This window comes from Puntigrus tetrazona, chromosome 18 (genome assembly GCF_018831695.1).
Source record: "Puntigrus tetrazona isolate hp1 chromosome 18, ASM1883169v1, whole genome shotgun sequence".
In the NCBI taxonomy this organism is placed as follows: Eukaryota; Metazoa; Chordata; class Actinopteri; order Cypriniformes; family Cyprinidae; genus Puntigrus; species Puntigrus tetrazona.
In genome coordinates, this window is record NC_056716.1 from 8817442 (window position 1) to 8835999 (window position 18558).

The 18558-nt window shown below is 35.5% G+C and overlaps 1 protein-coding gene across 3 annotated transcripts in view; it reads right to left on the reverse strand.

The window, feature by feature from the left end:
• Positions 1 to 4018: 4018 nt before the first annotated feature.
• The window catches only part of LOC122323142 (liprin-beta-2-like), a 37800-nt gene continuing 23260 nt past the window's right edge, over positions 4019 to 18558 (reverse strand). For all 3 annotated transcript variants that reach the window (XM_043216807.1, XM_043216808.1, XM_043216809.1), the window contains 20 exons: positions 16841 to 16996; positions 15297 to 15389; positions 14967 to 15078; positions 13678 to 13710; positions 13221 to 13282; positions 12839 to 12914; positions 12299 to 12393; positions 12129 to 12196; positions 12005 to 12047; positions 11809 to 11850; positions 11464 to 11593; positions 9813 to 9945; positions 9574 to 9693; positions 9327 to 9474; positions 8572 to 8683; positions 8355 to 8443; positions 8134 to 8256; positions 7910 to 8035; positions 4700 to 4888; positions 4019 to 4603 (listed from right to left, as the gene is read on the reverse strand). In XM_043216807.1, the coding sequence (XP_043072742.1) occupies positions 4400 to 4603; positions 4700 to 4888; positions 7910 to 8035; positions 8134 to 8256; positions 8355 to 8443; positions 8572 to 8683; positions 9327 to 9474; positions 9574 to 9693; positions 9813 to 9945; positions 11464 to 11593; positions 11809 to 11850; positions 12005 to 12047; positions 12129 to 12196; positions 12299 to 12393; positions 12839 to 12914; positions 13221 to 13282; positions 13678 to 13710; positions 14967 to 15078; positions 15297 to 15389; positions 16841 to 16996 (2154 nt within the window). In that variant the 3' untranslated portion in view covers positions 4019 to 4399. The remainder of the gene's footprint in view (positions 4604 to 4699; positions 4889 to 7909; positions 8036 to 8133; positions 8257 to 8354; positions 8444 to 8571; positions 8684 to 9326; positions 9475 to 9573; positions 9694 to 9812; positions 9946 to 11463; positions 11594 to 11808; positions 11851 to 12004; positions 12048 to 12128; positions 12197 to 12298; positions 12394 to 12838; positions 12915 to 13220; positions 13283 to 13677; positions 13711 to 14966; positions 15079 to 15296; positions 15390 to 16840; positions 16997 to 18558) is intronic.

Below are 18558 nucleotides of genomic sequence, written 5' to 3' on the forward strand. Positions count from 1 at the left end.
CAGATCGGGGATTCCATCCAACAAAACACCTCAAACACTTAACTGGAGATGTTCTTGTCTTCCCCTGCACCGCAATCGTCACAGTGGCAGACCGATGACAGCTCACTCAGGGCAGGTCTAAGGTAAGATAGTCTTGTTAATCAACTATTGTGGGAGGGGTCTGTGCAGAACTCATTTTGATCTCAGAACAGCCTGATTTGAGGCACTGGGTGGATTTTTATCATTACAGAACGGATGTGTACACACACTTCCAACACACATGCATGTTTAGACAACTTGTAACATGAATTTTGCATTCGATGACCCCTTTAGGGAAAGAACACTCTTTTTCTTCCTCTGTCCCTTCGTACATACAGCACGCTCACCCACATGAAACTCACATGCATAGAAACTACTATCACTACTATGATGATTTTATCAGTAAAATAGTTAATGCAAGCTATGTGATATTTATGGCACTGTTGTTGGAGCAGATGAACATAACAGTTTTGCTGTTAGTACAGATGCTGATCCAATTTACTTTTGGTAGACATACAGACTCAGGTAATTAAAATGCTCTTTCTCTCTCTCTCTCTCTCTCTCTGTATTTAATTAAACTGTGTAATGAGAACCACTATAGATGATAAGTTTGCCCTGCATTTTTTATAACTCCAGAAAAATGTTAATCTCTTATAACAAAATATATCGTATGTGTACTGCATTTGTTGAGTGCTTGTGCAAGTGTGGTGTGATACTGTTTTCATTCTGTTATGTGTCTCCTTAACTAAAATGTAAGCTCTTTTCAGGCTCTCATTGGGTTAAACAACCCAAATGTGTCCATATTTGGCCCCAGAGTTGTATTGAATTTTTTGAGTAAAAAGTGACACTAAAAAGGGCAAGTGAAATCCTGCCCACTTGCATGGACAGTCCATAGTCCTGGTACAGGAGGACTGCGGATCTGGCCAGTACAATAAACTGCAATGCCTCTAATGTAAGAGGCCTACAGTGCTAAAGCGAGACTGGAAGATCATCTTTGCAGAATGAGATAAACTATTCAAAGGAGCTCCATTTACTGACTGCTACCAAGTCCTTCATAAGTTTAACTTGCTTTTTTTCTTTTGGAAATTTTGTTCCATTGTTGTTTTAGAGTCAAATAATGAAATATATAATAAATATAATAAAACCTGCTTTATTGTTAATAACAATAACTTTGTTTGCAGCCTTGTGCTAAATTTATGGCACTAATGACTTCACCGGAAAATTATGATTAGACAGATTACAAAATAACGTTGTGCTTTCGTTTTTTAATGTTGTTCAGTTTGAAAAGCTAATTTTTGTTTAGTAAGATTAGCACAAACTCCCATTTCCTACAGCCTGACACTATCCAGCATCCCTGCTTTTTTAAGAAATGGATATTTTCCCCCAGATGGAGGCAGCATTTCATCACAGCCATGTGGCAGGGCCTGAACGAATTCAGCATGAGGCTGCGCAATGCAGGGCTCATTATAAAATGTTGATTTTCAAAGACAAAGAACGCACAGACACACACATACTCAATAGCGGTTCAATTCAATACAGATCCAAACAAAAATAAACATGAGGAAATCATAACTTGACACACACAACACCCCAAATGAGTCACAAAAGAAACTTGAATGCAAAAACAACTAGCCCATTACAGACACACAGGATATATATTATTTAAATGCGCGATATCTCTCAATAAGTCTCTTCACACCCAATCATTAAATTATTAGTTCACTCCAAAATTTTAATTCTGTAATTATTTACTCACCCTCATGTTGTTCCACACCCGTAAGACCTTTGTTCATCTTCAGAACACAAATTAAGATATTTTGATGAAATCAGAGCAATGCAACTGAAATGTTCTCAGGTCCAGAAATGTAGTAAAACAGTCCATGTGACATCAGTGGCTCGTGATCAGTTTTGTGACGCTACAAAAATAACATAATTTGCTTAAACATTCTTATAATGTTTTATAATGTTGTATAATTACATTTTCCAGTCAGCTACTTATTAAACTAAACCATACTTTAACATTATTCTTACACAAAACTGAAAATCATAAAAATTTTGCTTCAAAATGTGCAGTAATTTTTTCATTTGCTACTTAAATCCACAACCTAAAATTAAATAAATAAAAGATCAGATCAAGCACAGAATCAACTTTGCACTGCTTTGGAATTGTGTCAGATCAGACAAATATACATGTGCATCTAGAAAATCCATTTTGTGCGATCTATTGGTTTAGATAAAAGTAATATCAAAACCACCTGTAACTAGACCAGTAACTAGAAAGTGTGCACTCAAACTAATCAAATGTGGAGCGAAAGTAAATTGACGAAAACAAAAAAACTGAAGCACTGTCCATGAATTTTGCCCTAAAAGTCAAGATTCTCACAAATCTCACAAAAGTGTGGATTTACTCTGTGTGTTGAATAGAATAAAAGACGGTTTTGTTTATTCACGGCTTCTGTATTCCTTGTGACATTATGATTTCTGGAAGCAACTCTAATAGCGGCTTGGATGGTATAGGGTCTAACATGTTGTTGATTTATTAAGGTTATGCAATGCTTTCTATCCTACTGTGCTCCTTAAAATGGGACTCACCATTTAGTGTGTGTTGGCAGCAAACGCCATTCCTTAAAGCACTGGCTATCAGTTTCCTCCTACCGTCAGTGGTATGTTTTCACCACATCTCTACCAGTCTCCATTGGCATTGTGTGTGGCTGGAGGATCCCTTGTCTCCGCTTTGGCCCGTCAACCCAGCAGCTCCACCATGATTGGCAAGTCCTACTTGGTTCCTGACCAGGATGGTGCACACCATGCCAGTTTGCATGGTACTGAAGATGTGCAGAAGGATATGTACAGGGATTGCTCTATTGGTCAGTAGATAGATAGATAGACAGGCAGACAGACAGACAGACAGACAGACAGACAGACAGATAGATAGATAGATAGATAGATAGATAGATAGATAGATAGATAGATAGATAGATAGATAGATAGATAGATAGACTTTGGGAGACAATGCTTAATTTTAAGTACTTTCTTTTTGCTCAGTCTTAGTGCCTTGCACATTTAATGCATACCTTTCAAACAGAAGACTGTGTTTTTAGGAGCACAATTAGACTCTGTAGACATGGTTGTCTTCTGTTTAGATCCTATTAGTCCATAATCATATGGAAACCACTTTGGTGTGTCAAAATGCATGTCCTTGTGCACAGTGCACATCCCAGATTTTGAAATATTTTTTCTCAAGACAAGGTCTCAGGTCCAGGTTCTGCTTACCACAGTCAGCTGAAGTGAGAGAAAACTGTTTATTACATTTGAAATATGGATATTTATCTTACAAAAATGCATTGAATTGCTACAGGGGGGCCTTATTTCACCCCCTGGAGCCATGTGGGGCATTTTATTATGGATGCTACTTTATTTCATACACTTTATTTCATGTCTTCTGAACTTTTGACAATAAACACCAACTTTACTCCCATTGTAAAAGAAGAAAGTCAAATACACCTAGGACGCTTTGAAGGAACTAACCTAGTAGACATAGTAAGACCTGGTTCAGGTGTGTTTAATTAGCAAACTCTGGTGACCCCTGGTTTAAAGCAATGCATTCCAAGTCTTCTGAATCTATAAGTGTGTATGTGTGCATACAGTATTTACAATTAGGTAGTGTGTAGATATTGCAAACTGTTTAAAAAGCAGATATTAAACATTGCAGTACTGGACATAAAACACTGATACTTTGCCATTCCTAGTTTCTTTACAGGCTTTAGAGAAACTCTGCATCTCGGGGGTGTTCTCATAGCATCAACCAGTGACACATCTTGAGTGAGACATTTGTTGTTCATTTAGTTACTAGAACTTCAATATTGCATTATTTGTTTCTGTGTATTCACGTTAGAACAGTACATGTTTCTGGCTTAACTTATAATGATTCATTTCAATATGGCATACATGTTTTACTAGAGTGTTTTCATAGGATCTGTTTTTAAAATGAAATAAAGAGAAAAGTAAAGAAGCAGTTTATTGGTCATTTCATTTTTTTTTCTGCCAGCGATAGGAATAAATAATTCTTTTAAAGAAATAAAATCAGAAAATTCATATCAACTTGTCAGCAAATTTCAGCATTGAAACTACCTTAAAACAGATAACAACAACAATAATAATTATAATAATAATAAAATGTCCAATGTTTAGAGACCACGGTGAGTCATATCCAGCAATTCCAAATGATGCACTGAGAAATCAGTTCAGGGCTTCTCCTGATTGTTAGTGTTAATGCTGAGGTTCTTCAGGAAGCAGAGTGGAGTTACAGCAGTTCTGGCAGTTTATGGTGTTAAGCACGGCATTGTTTGGCTAAGAAAGGCTAAATTGAGGACGCAATAAATCAGTTTTTAGACCCAACTTGCTCCAGTCTGTCTGAGTCTCTGGCCAGGATGGGGCTGATACCCCTGAAGCTTCCATAAGCCTGCTTTGATGTCCCACTTAGTGCTGGTGGGGTCCCTGTGTCCATGGGGCAAATATAATCAGCTGATTCATCCATTCTTAGCTTTCTTATTTGTCGGAAATGAGTAAAACCAAGCTTTTTTGGCTAAGACAGAGAAATGAATAAAAATACAACATGACAAAATGATACTTGCAACTTATATATAGAATAAAATAGATCATTTTGTTTATAATATCATACCCTGACTTTGGCAGTGGTGGTAAGTGGTGAATGCCCACTGGCATTGCCAAACTCCTGTTTCTCCTGCTGGGCCTGAGGTCCCACCAGTGAGTTAAAGTTTGTGGCAAGGTGGCGTCTGAGTAGGGTTTTCTGTGGTGGGATGTTGAGCAGCATGGCCAAGGTCTCTGACTGAAAGCGAGGTTCCAGAATCTGAAGGAAATACAGTCAACTTATATATTACGTATATTTCACCTCAAATAGTCATGCTATTTATTTGTAATGTTACAGCGGAAGTAAAATCCATTTGTTTAATGTGATCAACTTAGATGCAACTTAAAATACATACACATCATACATAAAATAGTTACTAGCTTGTGACACTAAAATAAGCATCTTAAAAACAAACAAATCATGCTTTGTTAGCCTTTTAGTAAAATATCAAATAGGGATTGAGGAGCAGCATTTCAGCAGAAAGTTAGCCAATAAAAAATGATCCGTTCCTATGAGTAATTGTGTATTTGTCTTCAACTCTGTCCTGCAATAATGTGCTAATGTAACTGTTCAACAAAAACTGTTCAATCCAGAAACAGAACCAACTGTGCATGAATCTACAGACAAAACGGTATCACCCAAACAAACTACCTTAAAAACTGCATGTGTACCCTAAACTTTTAGCATTTTAAAGTTGATTGGATGCAATTGAAAGTTCGTTGATTAAAAACTACCCACAGCATTATTTTTGAAAGCACTGTTTCACAAGTGCTTAACCCATTTTTCAATATTGTAGTTTGCAAGTAGTTTGTAGCCCTAACTGCAAAATAAATGGAATAAGTTATTAAAAAATAATGAGAAATTCTCACATAAGCACTTATGGAATTTCTTACGGATGCCTTTTGTTTCTCCCTTTCTCTATCTTGTCCTCTTTCAATTCGTTTGTTGTCTAGTAACATTTGCTATCACATGGTTTCTCTTGCTATTATCCCTATTTGGATTACCTTTTGTTTTGTATAAATTACCTGCCTCTTTGTCCTTGGCTCACTTGTTATGACAGATTCAATAAATACAATACAATGAATCTAGAAGCTGTCCATCTCTTCCTTCTAACCCAAGAAAGATCAAGAATGAAGTCAGCTGGCTACCTGAATATACTGAATGACCTTGTTATACCAGTAATGGATTTCTTCTTCCCTGATGGCAAGGGCATATTCCAAGATGACAATGCCAGGATTCATTGGGTTCAGATTGTAAAAGAGTGGTTCAGGGAGCATGAGAAATATTTTTCACACATAGATTGGCCACCATAGAGTCCAGACGCAACTGAGAATTTTTTTAGGACATTCTGGAGAAGACTTTAAGCAGTCCTCAAACCAGATCTTGGTGAAAAATAAATGCAGCTCTGGACAGGAATAAATGTTGTGACATTATAGAAGCTTATCGAAATGATTGCAAATGCATAATCAAAGCTAAAGCTGGTCTAACGAAATATTGTGCAAAACCACAGTTAACAACCAGAGGGATAGTATGTCTGTGGTTATCATAGCAGCAATAACAGATTAAATGATTAATACAGGTTTTATGGCCCAGTGGAATTCACAAAGAGTTTCACTCTTCAAAACAGACACATGCTACGGACAGAAAAAGGACTTCTTTTATTAAATCTTAGTCAAACCTTTAAATTAATGAAAATATGATCAATCGCACCAATGAACAGCACTATGCAAAGAAGGGTTGTTATTTAAAAATGAATCATTGAGAAAATAGGTTTGCAAATAAGTTAAAAGTAAATGCTTTTTGACCTTGCATGCATGTCAACCTATTGTCGGGGACTACCAAAACCGAAACATGAACCATTCATAACCCATAATAAAATAACATTTTAACATCATTAAACTTTGTGCACAATATATGAGTTCTCCAGTTCAGATTCTGCTTGTAGATCAAAGTCACTTAAAGGGGTTATACGATTGGATTTCAACTTTTCCTTTCTCTTTGGAGTGTTACAAGCTGTTCCTAAGATCCCTAGCGCTGCAAAGACTAAAGTTTCAAACCAAAGAGATATTCTTTATGAAAGTTATGACTTGTCCCCCACCTCCTAAAACAACTTGCTAAAACAGGCCCCCACATCTCTACGTCACCGTGTGGGTTTATTTTGATGTTTACGGCAGAGCTATTATTCTAGGAGTAGTGTTGCTGCCGGTGCCATGTTCTGGAGACAATGTTTCGTTGTAAAAGTGAAACTACTTGTTTGTGGCTCATAAACTGATAACTAGAAATCAGTTTTTAAGTAGTATTTAAAACAGTTTAACCCAAATATTAAAGTGTGTTTAGCGTATTTAAGGGGGACTTATTCCCAAACCTGAAGAACAGCCTATGCTAGTTGTGCACAGAGACTATAAAGCAAAGAAATTACAAATCTGCAAGGACAGTCTGGCACTTCTGACTAACACCCTTCAAGTAAGTTAAGTTTTCTTATTAAAAGAACCTGCTACTTACTATTCAAACGTAAGTTTTGAGTAGTGTAGAGTAGTGCTTCTTGTTTGTTGTTGTTTACACAACACTGCAACATGACGCATAAAAAACAGTACTAAGTCATTATAATTGGTAATTATGTCCCCACTGGATGCTTAATACCAAATATTTTTAGAACAATGAGTTTTGTACATATTGACCTCTTTCAGGAATGATGTACAGTATGTAGAAAATATTGTGTCTTTTAAACCTTAAATTGCATAAACACATTGCATTACACCAAATACACAAAACAATGTTCTTTTTAGCAACATCATATGACGCCTTTAAATGATTCCAGATCTTGCTACAATTTTTTTTCTTTTTTGTTGATATGAAATACATTGAATGTTTGTTGGATGAATAGATGAAATGTAATATTAATTAATCAGTTGAATGTAATATGAATTCTACAGTTGCTTCTTTCAGCTTACATAATTATAATTAGTTGTAATTTTATATATAGTTTTTTTTTTGAGCTAATCCACCCTAGATTCAAATATTGTTCATTTGGATAGGACAGGTTTTTCAGTCCTAAATAAAGTGTTGCATCAGCTTTTAACCAATAGATGTTAATGTAGAGACTGCAGTATATTAGAAATTATTTCACTTGCTGGATTGGGAAATTCTGTTATATACATGACATACAGAGTGCATTTAATGTGTGGGGATGTTGAAACTCATTAGTAGTAGTATTTTAATGACAAGTGAAAGCGGACTCACAATAAGGCCTCCGTGAACGCCACTGCCTCTGAGGTTTGGAGCGTATTCAGCCAAATCCACCGACCTCAACCACTCCATCACACGATGGTTGGACCACTGCACCACCTCAGAGGGAGATGTCTTATTCTGCAATCGTTTGATCAATCAATCAATCGAAATATAGTCTTTCAGTGTTCCAAGCTTTGGTGAGAAATGGTGAGTTTTTAATCAGTAATTTGTCTTACTTCATCTCCTGGCCTGCGTCTCAGGCAGTTTGGGTTAAACTTGTTAACGTGGAGAACATGGATGGCACATTTAATGCTCAGATGATGGAGCTGACTGGTGACTTTCAAGAACAAGAGATCGTTCTGTGAGAAAAGAAAATCAGTTTCTAAAGGGTCAACATACATTTTTCAAATATATAGTTACACTGCATTTTTACGACAGGGATCGAGGTAACTTTTACCACTGTTAGGTACTGTAGCATGCGGCCATCAACCTTGCTTTCATAGAACTGATCTTTGTACTGTGGTAAACCGACATCATCCAGCCAACCTTCAGATGGAAAACACATGCATTTATTTCAACACTGTCAGTTTTTTCTTTTCTTTTTCTCTTTCAAATAGCAATTTGTTGTATTTCCTTCAAACCTAGAAAATTGTATTAGTAGTAGTAGTACGTACGTGTGACCCAGATGTGATCCAGTTCTGAAGATTTCTCCATCGTCTTGTTACTAAAAGCTCTGAGAGCCAGTTGCAGCTTTTTTCTGTGCAGAGGATGTTTAATACAAATCTCCTGTTGAAAACAGTGCATACGAGTCATGTAAACTGTACTCTTTTAGTGAGGCTTTTATGCAGAACAGTACATGTTTGTGGTTGTACAAAAAAATAATAAATGATATAAAAACAAAACAATTTTATATCATGCAGAATATACTCTTACTGGTAACACTTTAATAAGGGTACATGAATAATGATGTACCGATTCCTAAATTAAAACTTAATTTATCACTTGCTAATGATTATTAAAGATGTTAAATAATTATGAACTAACAAAGAGCTATCAAAGAGTCATAAAGTTTCATGCATGTTTCATATATATATATATATATATATATATATATATATATATATATATATATATATATATATATATATATATATATATATATATATATATGAAAGAGGGAGAGAGATGTGAATTAATGCATTAACTATCAAACATGTACTAACATGTAGTTAAGGCTGCTGTTATTCATGCATGAATCCGTAGGACTCCACTCACAGTTAAAAATAGCTCTTTGTTCATAATTAGTAAACACCTTTAATAGTTAATATGCAATGAATTAGTAAATTATTCATGTACCCTTATTGTAAAGTGTCACCCTCTTACTAACATTACCCATAGGCAGCAACATAACCAAAATATAAAATGATACCTTCTCAAGCTCCTGCGGAGTGGCAGAGAGGAGGGTTTGTCCGCTATCCACCCACTGACGTGCCAAACTGACATATTGCATCAAACCAATGTCCTCCAGCCAACCACACACCTGCTCTGTCGTCCATTTAGAGAAAGGTGTGTGTGCGCTAATGATGACAAGATAATAAGATCAGATTAATAACTGTTTTTATCCTTTCAAAGTTTATTGCACATCTGGCCCTGTCTGTTTATGAAGGAAACTTTACCGGGATGAGCGTCCAGAATCCGGGGTCCGTGTTAGCCGAGGCCCTGCTGTGGCCCTGAAGCCTCCTCTTTTAAACTGAGTGGGCTCAATGTCATCTGACAGTACACCAGTCCTCTTCATCCTCAATACAGACACATACAGTCAGATGCTTGTTGTTCATTGGTTGCACACAGAAACAGGAAAGTAACTAGCATTTTTATCATTTAATGTTGCAATTGCCCTTGGTCATAATCTACTCACTTTCCCCAAAGTTTGCGTATGCTGCTATTTTTGACATTTTCTTGTAACACAGGAGACTGCTGGCCAGAATCAACTCCAGAAGACACCGAAGAAAGGTCAGAATTGGTCGTGTTCTTCATTTTCTCTGTAATTCCTTTGGGGGAAAAAGAAATAATAATCGTACAAACAAAAAGTTAGTACTTATTTCAGAATGGCAAGTATCATAAACCAGTAACATAATGCTATTTTGGTATATCAAAAAACGAAAATCTAATGTTCATTATACAATGGGCTTTAATTTTGCATATGAATGCATGAATGTGTATGTTTTCATTTACTTAGTACCTCAGCAAACAGAAACACAACATAAAAATCATATAGACTTACACCGAGAATAAATTAATTAATGATACATGCATGGTTTTATGCATTCTTATGTTTCATAATGCAGTAAATGTAATTTATCAGAGTTGTTTCGATGTAGAGTAATTTCGTAAAGTGTGATTAACTACTTCATTAATGAAAATGAATTACATAGCTTCTCGCACAAGTGACAAAAGCATATGTTCAAAGACTGGAAACTGTTTTTCACAGACAAGGTAAGAGTCCAATCCCATGTTAACATCTGTTAATGTTTAAGTGCTATGGTATATGTATCTATTTTTTTCTCAATTCCTTTTTACAAACTAGAAGGATTGAATTTATTTTCTGCAGTAATCAGATACAGAACAACACAGGAGTGGCACACTGCTAAAAATAAACTGGAATATTTCTTTTAAAAGTCCAAAATGGTGGAACAGGGAGAAAGGATTTGATTGTGGCATTCCGCCGTATTTCACAGTTTTAGTTATGATTTACACACGTGAAACGTACATGCAGTTACCAGAGACAAAGGACTCTCTGTTCACTGTTTTTGTTTTTTGTCTTCAGTACTATTAGCTCATTGTTAGAGATTTAAATGAGTGTAATGAAAGCAGCTGTGCTAATGAAGCATCAGAGACTAACAGAGCAGGTTTTCATAGGCCTGTCTCCAGTCTCCCTGCTTGTCAAAGCATGTTTGGGCATCTGGCAATGATTTGCCTCCCTTCAGTCAAGCTTCAGTTACAGGGTGGGTCCTGAACAGGTGGGGCCCATATGATAGCTTTGGCTCCTGATGGAGGCCCTTTCATTAGAGTCAATCAAAGGCATGGGTTTTATGAATGGTAGAAGTGGTTTTGCTCCAAAATAGTGTGGAGAAAAAAATATACAGTATATATATATATATATATATATATATAATATATATATCTATATATATATACACATTTTTATTTTTTATATGTTAAATCAGCTATGGGTGTGTATGCCCAGAGAGAGCAAGCACATAAATGACACAAACAAGCAGGGCAGGGATTTTTGTTTTAATATATACAAATATACCTCTGGCATTTGCAATTAATATGACTTGAATAGAGATTCAATTGAAAATCAATATCCTGCACAATTTCAAATTTATGTAAATAAAATTTGCATAAAAAGTCAACATGGTTGGTAACTTCATTTTACATCAGTTCTTAGAAAAAGGTCCAATATGGACCAGACTTCATGTACCTTCGAAATGTAAATACTAAATTATTACAATAGGCTTAAAAGAATCAGCAGCAGGACAAGATACTATGAAAGGATATCATACTAAGGTCGATGTCTTCATCCTTGTTCTCTAACGTCCTCTGATCTGATGTGTCACTCGACTCACTCTCTCCCTTTTCTGGGTGACTCAACACTGTCGGGAGTGTCGAATGTTTGTTATCAGCTGGTTGAGTCTATACAAATGGGTGAGAAGTGAAGTGTAAGTAATGCTGGGTGCTGCAGACATCTTTAATACGTGTTTAATCTTCAAAAGCTTGAACATTAAACCACTGCCAATAACAACATGGCCATAAATTCAGTTATGCTGACTTATTTAGTTTTAATTTACCTAGAAGATTAGGAGTAAATATGATAACAGATTAATAACTTAAGACAATGATTTCTATACCTCCTCTGAAAGAACAGGCTCTACCAGTTTTCCATCCACAGCCTAAAAAATAGAGTACATCACAAGAAAGAACCTTCAGAATTTAAACATAATTTTTTAAGCTCTGTGTAAACCACACATACACACAAAACGTAAATAAATAATTCTACATTAGCTATCAACTGCAAATAAATTAAACTGGTTGTTTTGTGCTAACCTTTTGTGCTGAGCCGCCTTCAAATTCTTCCATGCTGATGGACCTGAAGAAAATAACATCAATAGTTATATGTGACACGTATTCTACTGTTTGAAATGAGGTTTGCTTGTACAGATGCTGTTACCTGAGGTTTGCATCTTTCTGAGAAGAAACTGAAGAAAACAGCAGAGGGGATGAGCTACTAAAGGTCAACTTTATCAGAGACAAAAAAAAAAAAATAAGTTCAGATACACTCAGGAAATGTAAGTTTCATCAGCCACTCATACTCCTGAATCTACACACACACACACACACCTCAGCATGAGATTTATGTGTTAAAGTCTTCATCTTTAGAGTCCCGTTCTGTTTTCCATCTTCGCTTTTTATCTCTGCTGACTTGACTTCTGGGTCTGAGGAAGGCACAATTTAGGTATCATTAAGCTATACTCTTGAAAAAAAAGAAATATATTTAAACTACATTTAGTTCATAAAAAGTATAATTAAAATCTAGTAACACTGACATATTTCTCAAGACTTACTGATTACGAAATATTCAAAATATATAAAATCTTTATTGTATAATATATATTATATATTAATATATATATATATATATATTTATTGTATAACCCTAATATCATGCATTACTGATGATGACGATTTTATACACTTTTAATAATATCAGCCTTTAAATGCAAGATATTTAATAAAGTATACCCAAAGTACTTAAGTATATCTTTAGTTAGTCTACACAAATCAAGTGCATTGATTAAAGTACAAAATGAGTCATTCACACAAAAGACGCACAACAACTAAGGCTTAAATAAATAAATGTTGTAATGTTTAAGAATTTACCTTGTATTAAAGTCATGATGTCATTCATTTGTCTGAACTTGCTGAGGAGGAGAGTGAGCTCTTCTATTCGACGATCCTGGAAAAACAGACAAAAAACACCAAATAATAAATGAGATCATATGCCACATAAGGCAGTCTCTGCCACAGGTTCTATAAGTATTTGGCACATGTCTGGTTCTGACTTAGGTCCATAAACATAAAGGCAGTGTGAAGAACAAAGGGTCCAGTGTGCTTAAAATGATGTAAATGATGAGGAGAGAGTGTTGACACAGTAAACTATAATTTGGAATTTTTATTAGTGGCCATAACAATTATAACAATTATGGATTTTATGTGTTATTTATATATTGTTGTTTTAACGATTAAAGACGTTAAATCCTACCTTTTCATCATTTGATGCAATAAGCGATTCCATTCCTGTCTTCAGCCTTTGTAGCTCCTGATCTGTTGACAGACAATTTATGGGACAACCATGCATAAATTCAAGACCTGTAGGAATGTTTACAGTGTCGAGTAACTACAGTCTAGAATTTTCATAAACCTCACAAATATTTAAAATCTACTACTTTGAAAATAATTAAAGTATACAGTCATGGAAAATTTTTACTTTTACTTTTCCAAGGAAAGCCAAGCGGAGCAATAAATGGTTATGGCTTTATTTTAGAGTCACCAGTTCACAAGACACTTACACAGGCATGGGTTTATAGGGTCACATAAAACAATGAAACAAGTGAGAACTTGCGCAATCAAATGCAGAGATTGGTTTTATGTACGCAGATGAATTCTGCATTTATCTTTCTAGCAAATTATGTGAATTTCTGGAATATAAACAAGCTTACGTTTGGTGTTAAGTCTCCTTCTGTATATCTCCTCTAATGGTGAGTGAATGGTAGTAAGGGAAAAAGAAGCATTGTTAATTTCGACACCACATAAAATACACATATGGCAATTACTAATAGCAGCTGTTGACATTAGCCTTTGAAAAATACATATCAGTCAATCACTAATGGCAAAATCTAAAAAGCAAGGAAGCTAATGGCCAGGGTAATGCAGATAAAATGTAAAGGCTAAATGTGTAATTTTCAGTGCCACTATAACAGCTCAAAGGGGAAGAATAATGCAAGAATAATGAGAATGTGCTCCTGAAATTTTGTGCTGTCACTGCATGCACTATATTTCCTTCTCCCCCATTAATAAGGTATATTCTATAAAGTCTGCAACATCAGCCATGCTCTTTAGAACCTCTGCAGAAGCAGTAAGTCACTTAGTTATGCTTTACCTACTACTTCAACCAACCAACAATATCCATATGCAAAAAAAAACTGAATGCATGCATTTCCTGAACTCTCGCTGTCTGTAATTAGTCGGACAAACAGCCTGCAGCCTGCAGCATGCTTTCATAGTTTTTTTCTGAAACCCTCCACCTTCCCCAGTTCCAGCTTTATAGATCTGCTACAGGTTACTTTTATGCTATTTGTGCAGCAGCAGTATGTCTTAAATACTCATGGCACTGTGTCGCCATATGCATTGGCAGTAGCAAGTTCCTGTACTTGTTGAAGCAGCAGCAATAATCTACAACTACACCAATAACCAACAGCGCATGTCCTGATATTGCTGAGTTCTATGTGTTCCAAATGTTAATCCAAAGATTTTATTTTATCCATATCATACACCTAAACCTAACCTCACCCATGAGTAATACCTAAAATCATAGGAAATGATAGACGAATGACACTGATGTACAAGTAAGCCTCAACTTCACAAAATTATAAACAGTTTTTTAAAATCTGGTTAATCACAACGTCACACTCAGCAAGAACTCAGCAATTCAGCAGCAGTGTAGCAGATCTTTTCCATCAAGACTAAAAAAAATAACATTGTCATATCAATCACTAAGCTAAAATGTTCTGAAAGTTGTCATGATTGAACTAATACTTTTACTACTTAGCCAAGTGCACAGAGCTGTGGGACAAATATCTCAAATGGGTAAATATCAGTCTATCTCTAATTAACACTAACAACTAAGTAGACACAGCTGTGAAAAATACAATGAGCTAAATTGCCTTTAACATTAGTATTGACTGCATCAGGGCAGGTCTTTAGATGGATTTGAGAGAGAAAGCAGTACCTCTTTCTGCGCTGTCTACAGACACTGGAGCTCTGGAGAGCAGCTGAGCCTGTAGACTCTCTATCTCAGAGTTCTTACAGCTCAACAGCTGCTGTAAACTCATGATCTCTGCCTGAGAAAGTGGAAACACTTTATTATGATGTATAGCCAAAAATAATTCATTAGAATAATTAGCATTAAAAATAAGTCATAGTATGTTTACAAGAGTATTAAAAGGACATTACAGAAAGCAGAAACTTTTCTACATTGTCCACAGTTGACCACAACATGAGCTACACTAGAAGATAGTCTGTGAAAAACAGCTTTACAATTACATTTGTGTAGCAGTACCTGTGTCACCTTGAGCTTCTGCTCATACTGCATCTTCTCCTGTTCCAGCTCATCAACTCTATGTTTGAGCATCTTGAGCTCCTGAAGCAGGCTCTGTATAATAATACACACACCAAAATCAAAAGTGCAAAATTATAAATATAGATTGTAAAACATTGGTTTACCATGGTCAATTTCAGCAGGGTTGTCTAATCCTGCTTCTGGAGAAATATCTTCTGGGTGTCACATGTACTGTATGTTCAAGTCTGATTAAGTTTTGTTTAATAAAGTTCAATATTGTTACAAATAGATCCTGCTTCGAGTACTACTTTTAGAACCAGCTGTGACTCCAGTAGAGCCTGGTTCAACCTTACATCAAAACACCTGTCTTAATTAGCTGGTTCAGGTATGTTTGAGTACAGTAGGGTAGAAACAGAACTTTTCAGGAAGGTGGATCTCCAGGAACAGGATTGGGCACCCTTCTGTTAAACAATAGAAAACGTTTTGTTTTTTGTTTTTTTTCAAGCAATTTAGACGTAACCACAGCCCAAAAAACTAGAGATACAGAAACTAAGTCGCATTCAAATCTTCATTAAAAATATATGTTTATGCACTACCAATCAAGACCTTCCCAGAACTTCTTAAACGTATGCTAGTGTATAAACCATTAATTTGATTTAAAATTAGTTTAATAGTTTAATTTTAGATGTAGAATTACATTATACAAAAACAGGACTGCTCAATCTAAAAATGTACTTTTAAGATGGCATTGGGAAAGAATGATATGGGATTTTGTAAATCTAGAACATAGTAATAATTTGTCTGAAAAGAATATGCATTTTAAAAACAACAATAACAAAGCACGGACTAATTCAGTTACACAGTTTATGATACTTTGTGGTTCCACCCTGCTGAAAAAACTGCTAAAACCTTGGCTGACTGGTTTTAACCGGTTTCCCAGTATGGTCTTAGCTGGTTTAAGCTGGTCAGCAGGCATTTTAAAGTGTTTATTTTCACATTTTCAGTCTGCCAGGCTGGTTTTTGCTGGTCAGGCTGGGAGACCAACTAAAACCAGCTACTTCCAGCTTAAACCAGCTAAGACCAGTCAACCAGCCTAGGCTAGTTTACAATGTTTTTTTTAAGCAGGGTAAAATGTAAGCAAAAACACAATGCCTGAAAACAGTTCATTCTAAACATTGTATACAAAATGTTCAAATGTTCAGGCATTTTACTGAATATATGCAATTTTTGCAACCACATGCTCAATAACTCTCTTTAGAGTATTATACAATCAAATACAGTTTTAGCAGACATTAAGCAGGCAGTCTACCAATACTCTTAGTGACTGAAAGCTGACATGAATTTACAAAGTTACTTATAGTCAGCGGAATATCTAAAATGGACTGTCAAAAAAATATTACCAATTTGTGCACCAATTCATAAGCATAAACAATGTTTTTAATGCCTGTCTTTAAACCTGTCAGATACAATAAGGTGCCTACACTTTCTATTCCACAGTGACCACAGTTCCATAGTGTTTAAGTGTGTTCAGGTCTCAGACCCACCGCTGGCTTTGGATCAGTCAGAGAGGCATGTGCTGGCTCACCACCACAACCTTCCTCTGGGACCATCTCCGCTGGCTTTTCTTGAATCTTACTAGAGATCTCCTGCCGAATCCTACACATCTGCTCCTGAAGCTCGCTAATCAGATTCACTACACTCTGTCAGAAAGGAATAACAATAGGGAAGAACAGATAAAAGAAGGTAAGAGAAAGCGGAAAGAATGAATTATGGGAAGCAGATGACATGCGGTGGTTTCCTCCTGTCTGTGTTCTTCAGGTAGCTTGAATAATTATATCACTTTAATCATTTGTCTTCTTTGTGTTTTTTAGATGTACCCTCTGATATATCCTTTCCTCGTGTGCTTTTTTCTTCCCAGCCATTATCAATCATGCATGGTAACACGAAAAACAACATATTCATAATTTAAATATAAGTTTCAGATATTTTGCCGAATTTACCTTTTACATACAGTTTCTGCAAGTTGTTTTTCAAGTCATTGCAGCATTTTTTTGTATATTATGGGGACAAAGTAGAAATTAGAATGGTTCACCAGTGTGTTTTTGTATGTTGGATTCGTTTTCTTTAAACAAACTAAGAAACTCAAACATACTAAAGAATATAACAATGCTATGTTCCTAAATGTCACATTAAAAACAAAAAATTAGCTTTCAAAAAACCGTTCTCACTTTTAACTAGTTGCTTATTAGCATGCAGCATACTTTCATACTGGCTGTTTAACAGTACTTATAAAACACATATCAATGTCTCATTATTTATTATCACATTTTATCTCATACTCTGTACTTAAACCTAACTACTACTTACTATTAATAAGCAAATTAGGAGTTTATTGGGGCAGTGTAGTTCTGTAGTTATTTAACAGTAAGAATTGGTCCCCAAACTAAAATATCACCAATAAAAAACTGTGTATTATTTTTATTTTTTTAACAAGGCGAGTACTCAATAACCAAAACTATTAAAAAGTAATGCATAATCAGGAGAGCAAGTAATTTTTTAACATTTTTTTTTTTACAAATAGTGTGTCTTTTATTTTGCTTTTACAGGACACTCTGTTGATTTAATACAATGGAACATTTCATGATCATTTATGAACATCATTCAACATCTACTAGCCTTTTAAACAAACCACAATGAGAAAACATGCTGTCTGCTCTGCCTGGGCTTTCTGAAATATACTTTTAGATGACTAAATATCTCACTGACCCATTTCACACAAGCCAAGGTCTCAAATATAAGAGTTTTTGTTAAAGAGCCAAGTAACTAAATTTCTTTTCCAGGATATGCTGTGTGGGTAATCATGATTTGAACACAAACCAGTTTCCAATGTGGTGTTTGAAATAACTTCATCGTCTGGGTACTAATCTTTAAAAACATATCAGGTTAACTTACAATTTAATGCATAAAGCTGTCGTTAGATGAGGAACTTGGCTTTCCTGTGTTAACCATATGGCTTCACAACCTATAATAACCACTTCATTTTTAGTATGCCAAGCACTGAAAGTTGTGACAAAAATAACTGTAACTTTCAAAACCAAATACAGCCACGCTGTTTATAATAATAAAAATCATGAAATATTATTATTCTTAATAATAATAATAACCTGTCAAACACAGACTCCTGTAGCACCTTTCACAGTAAAAGATCTCCAGCACGTGGATGACAGAACGTTCATGTGAGGTGCCATGTGACACCAACAGC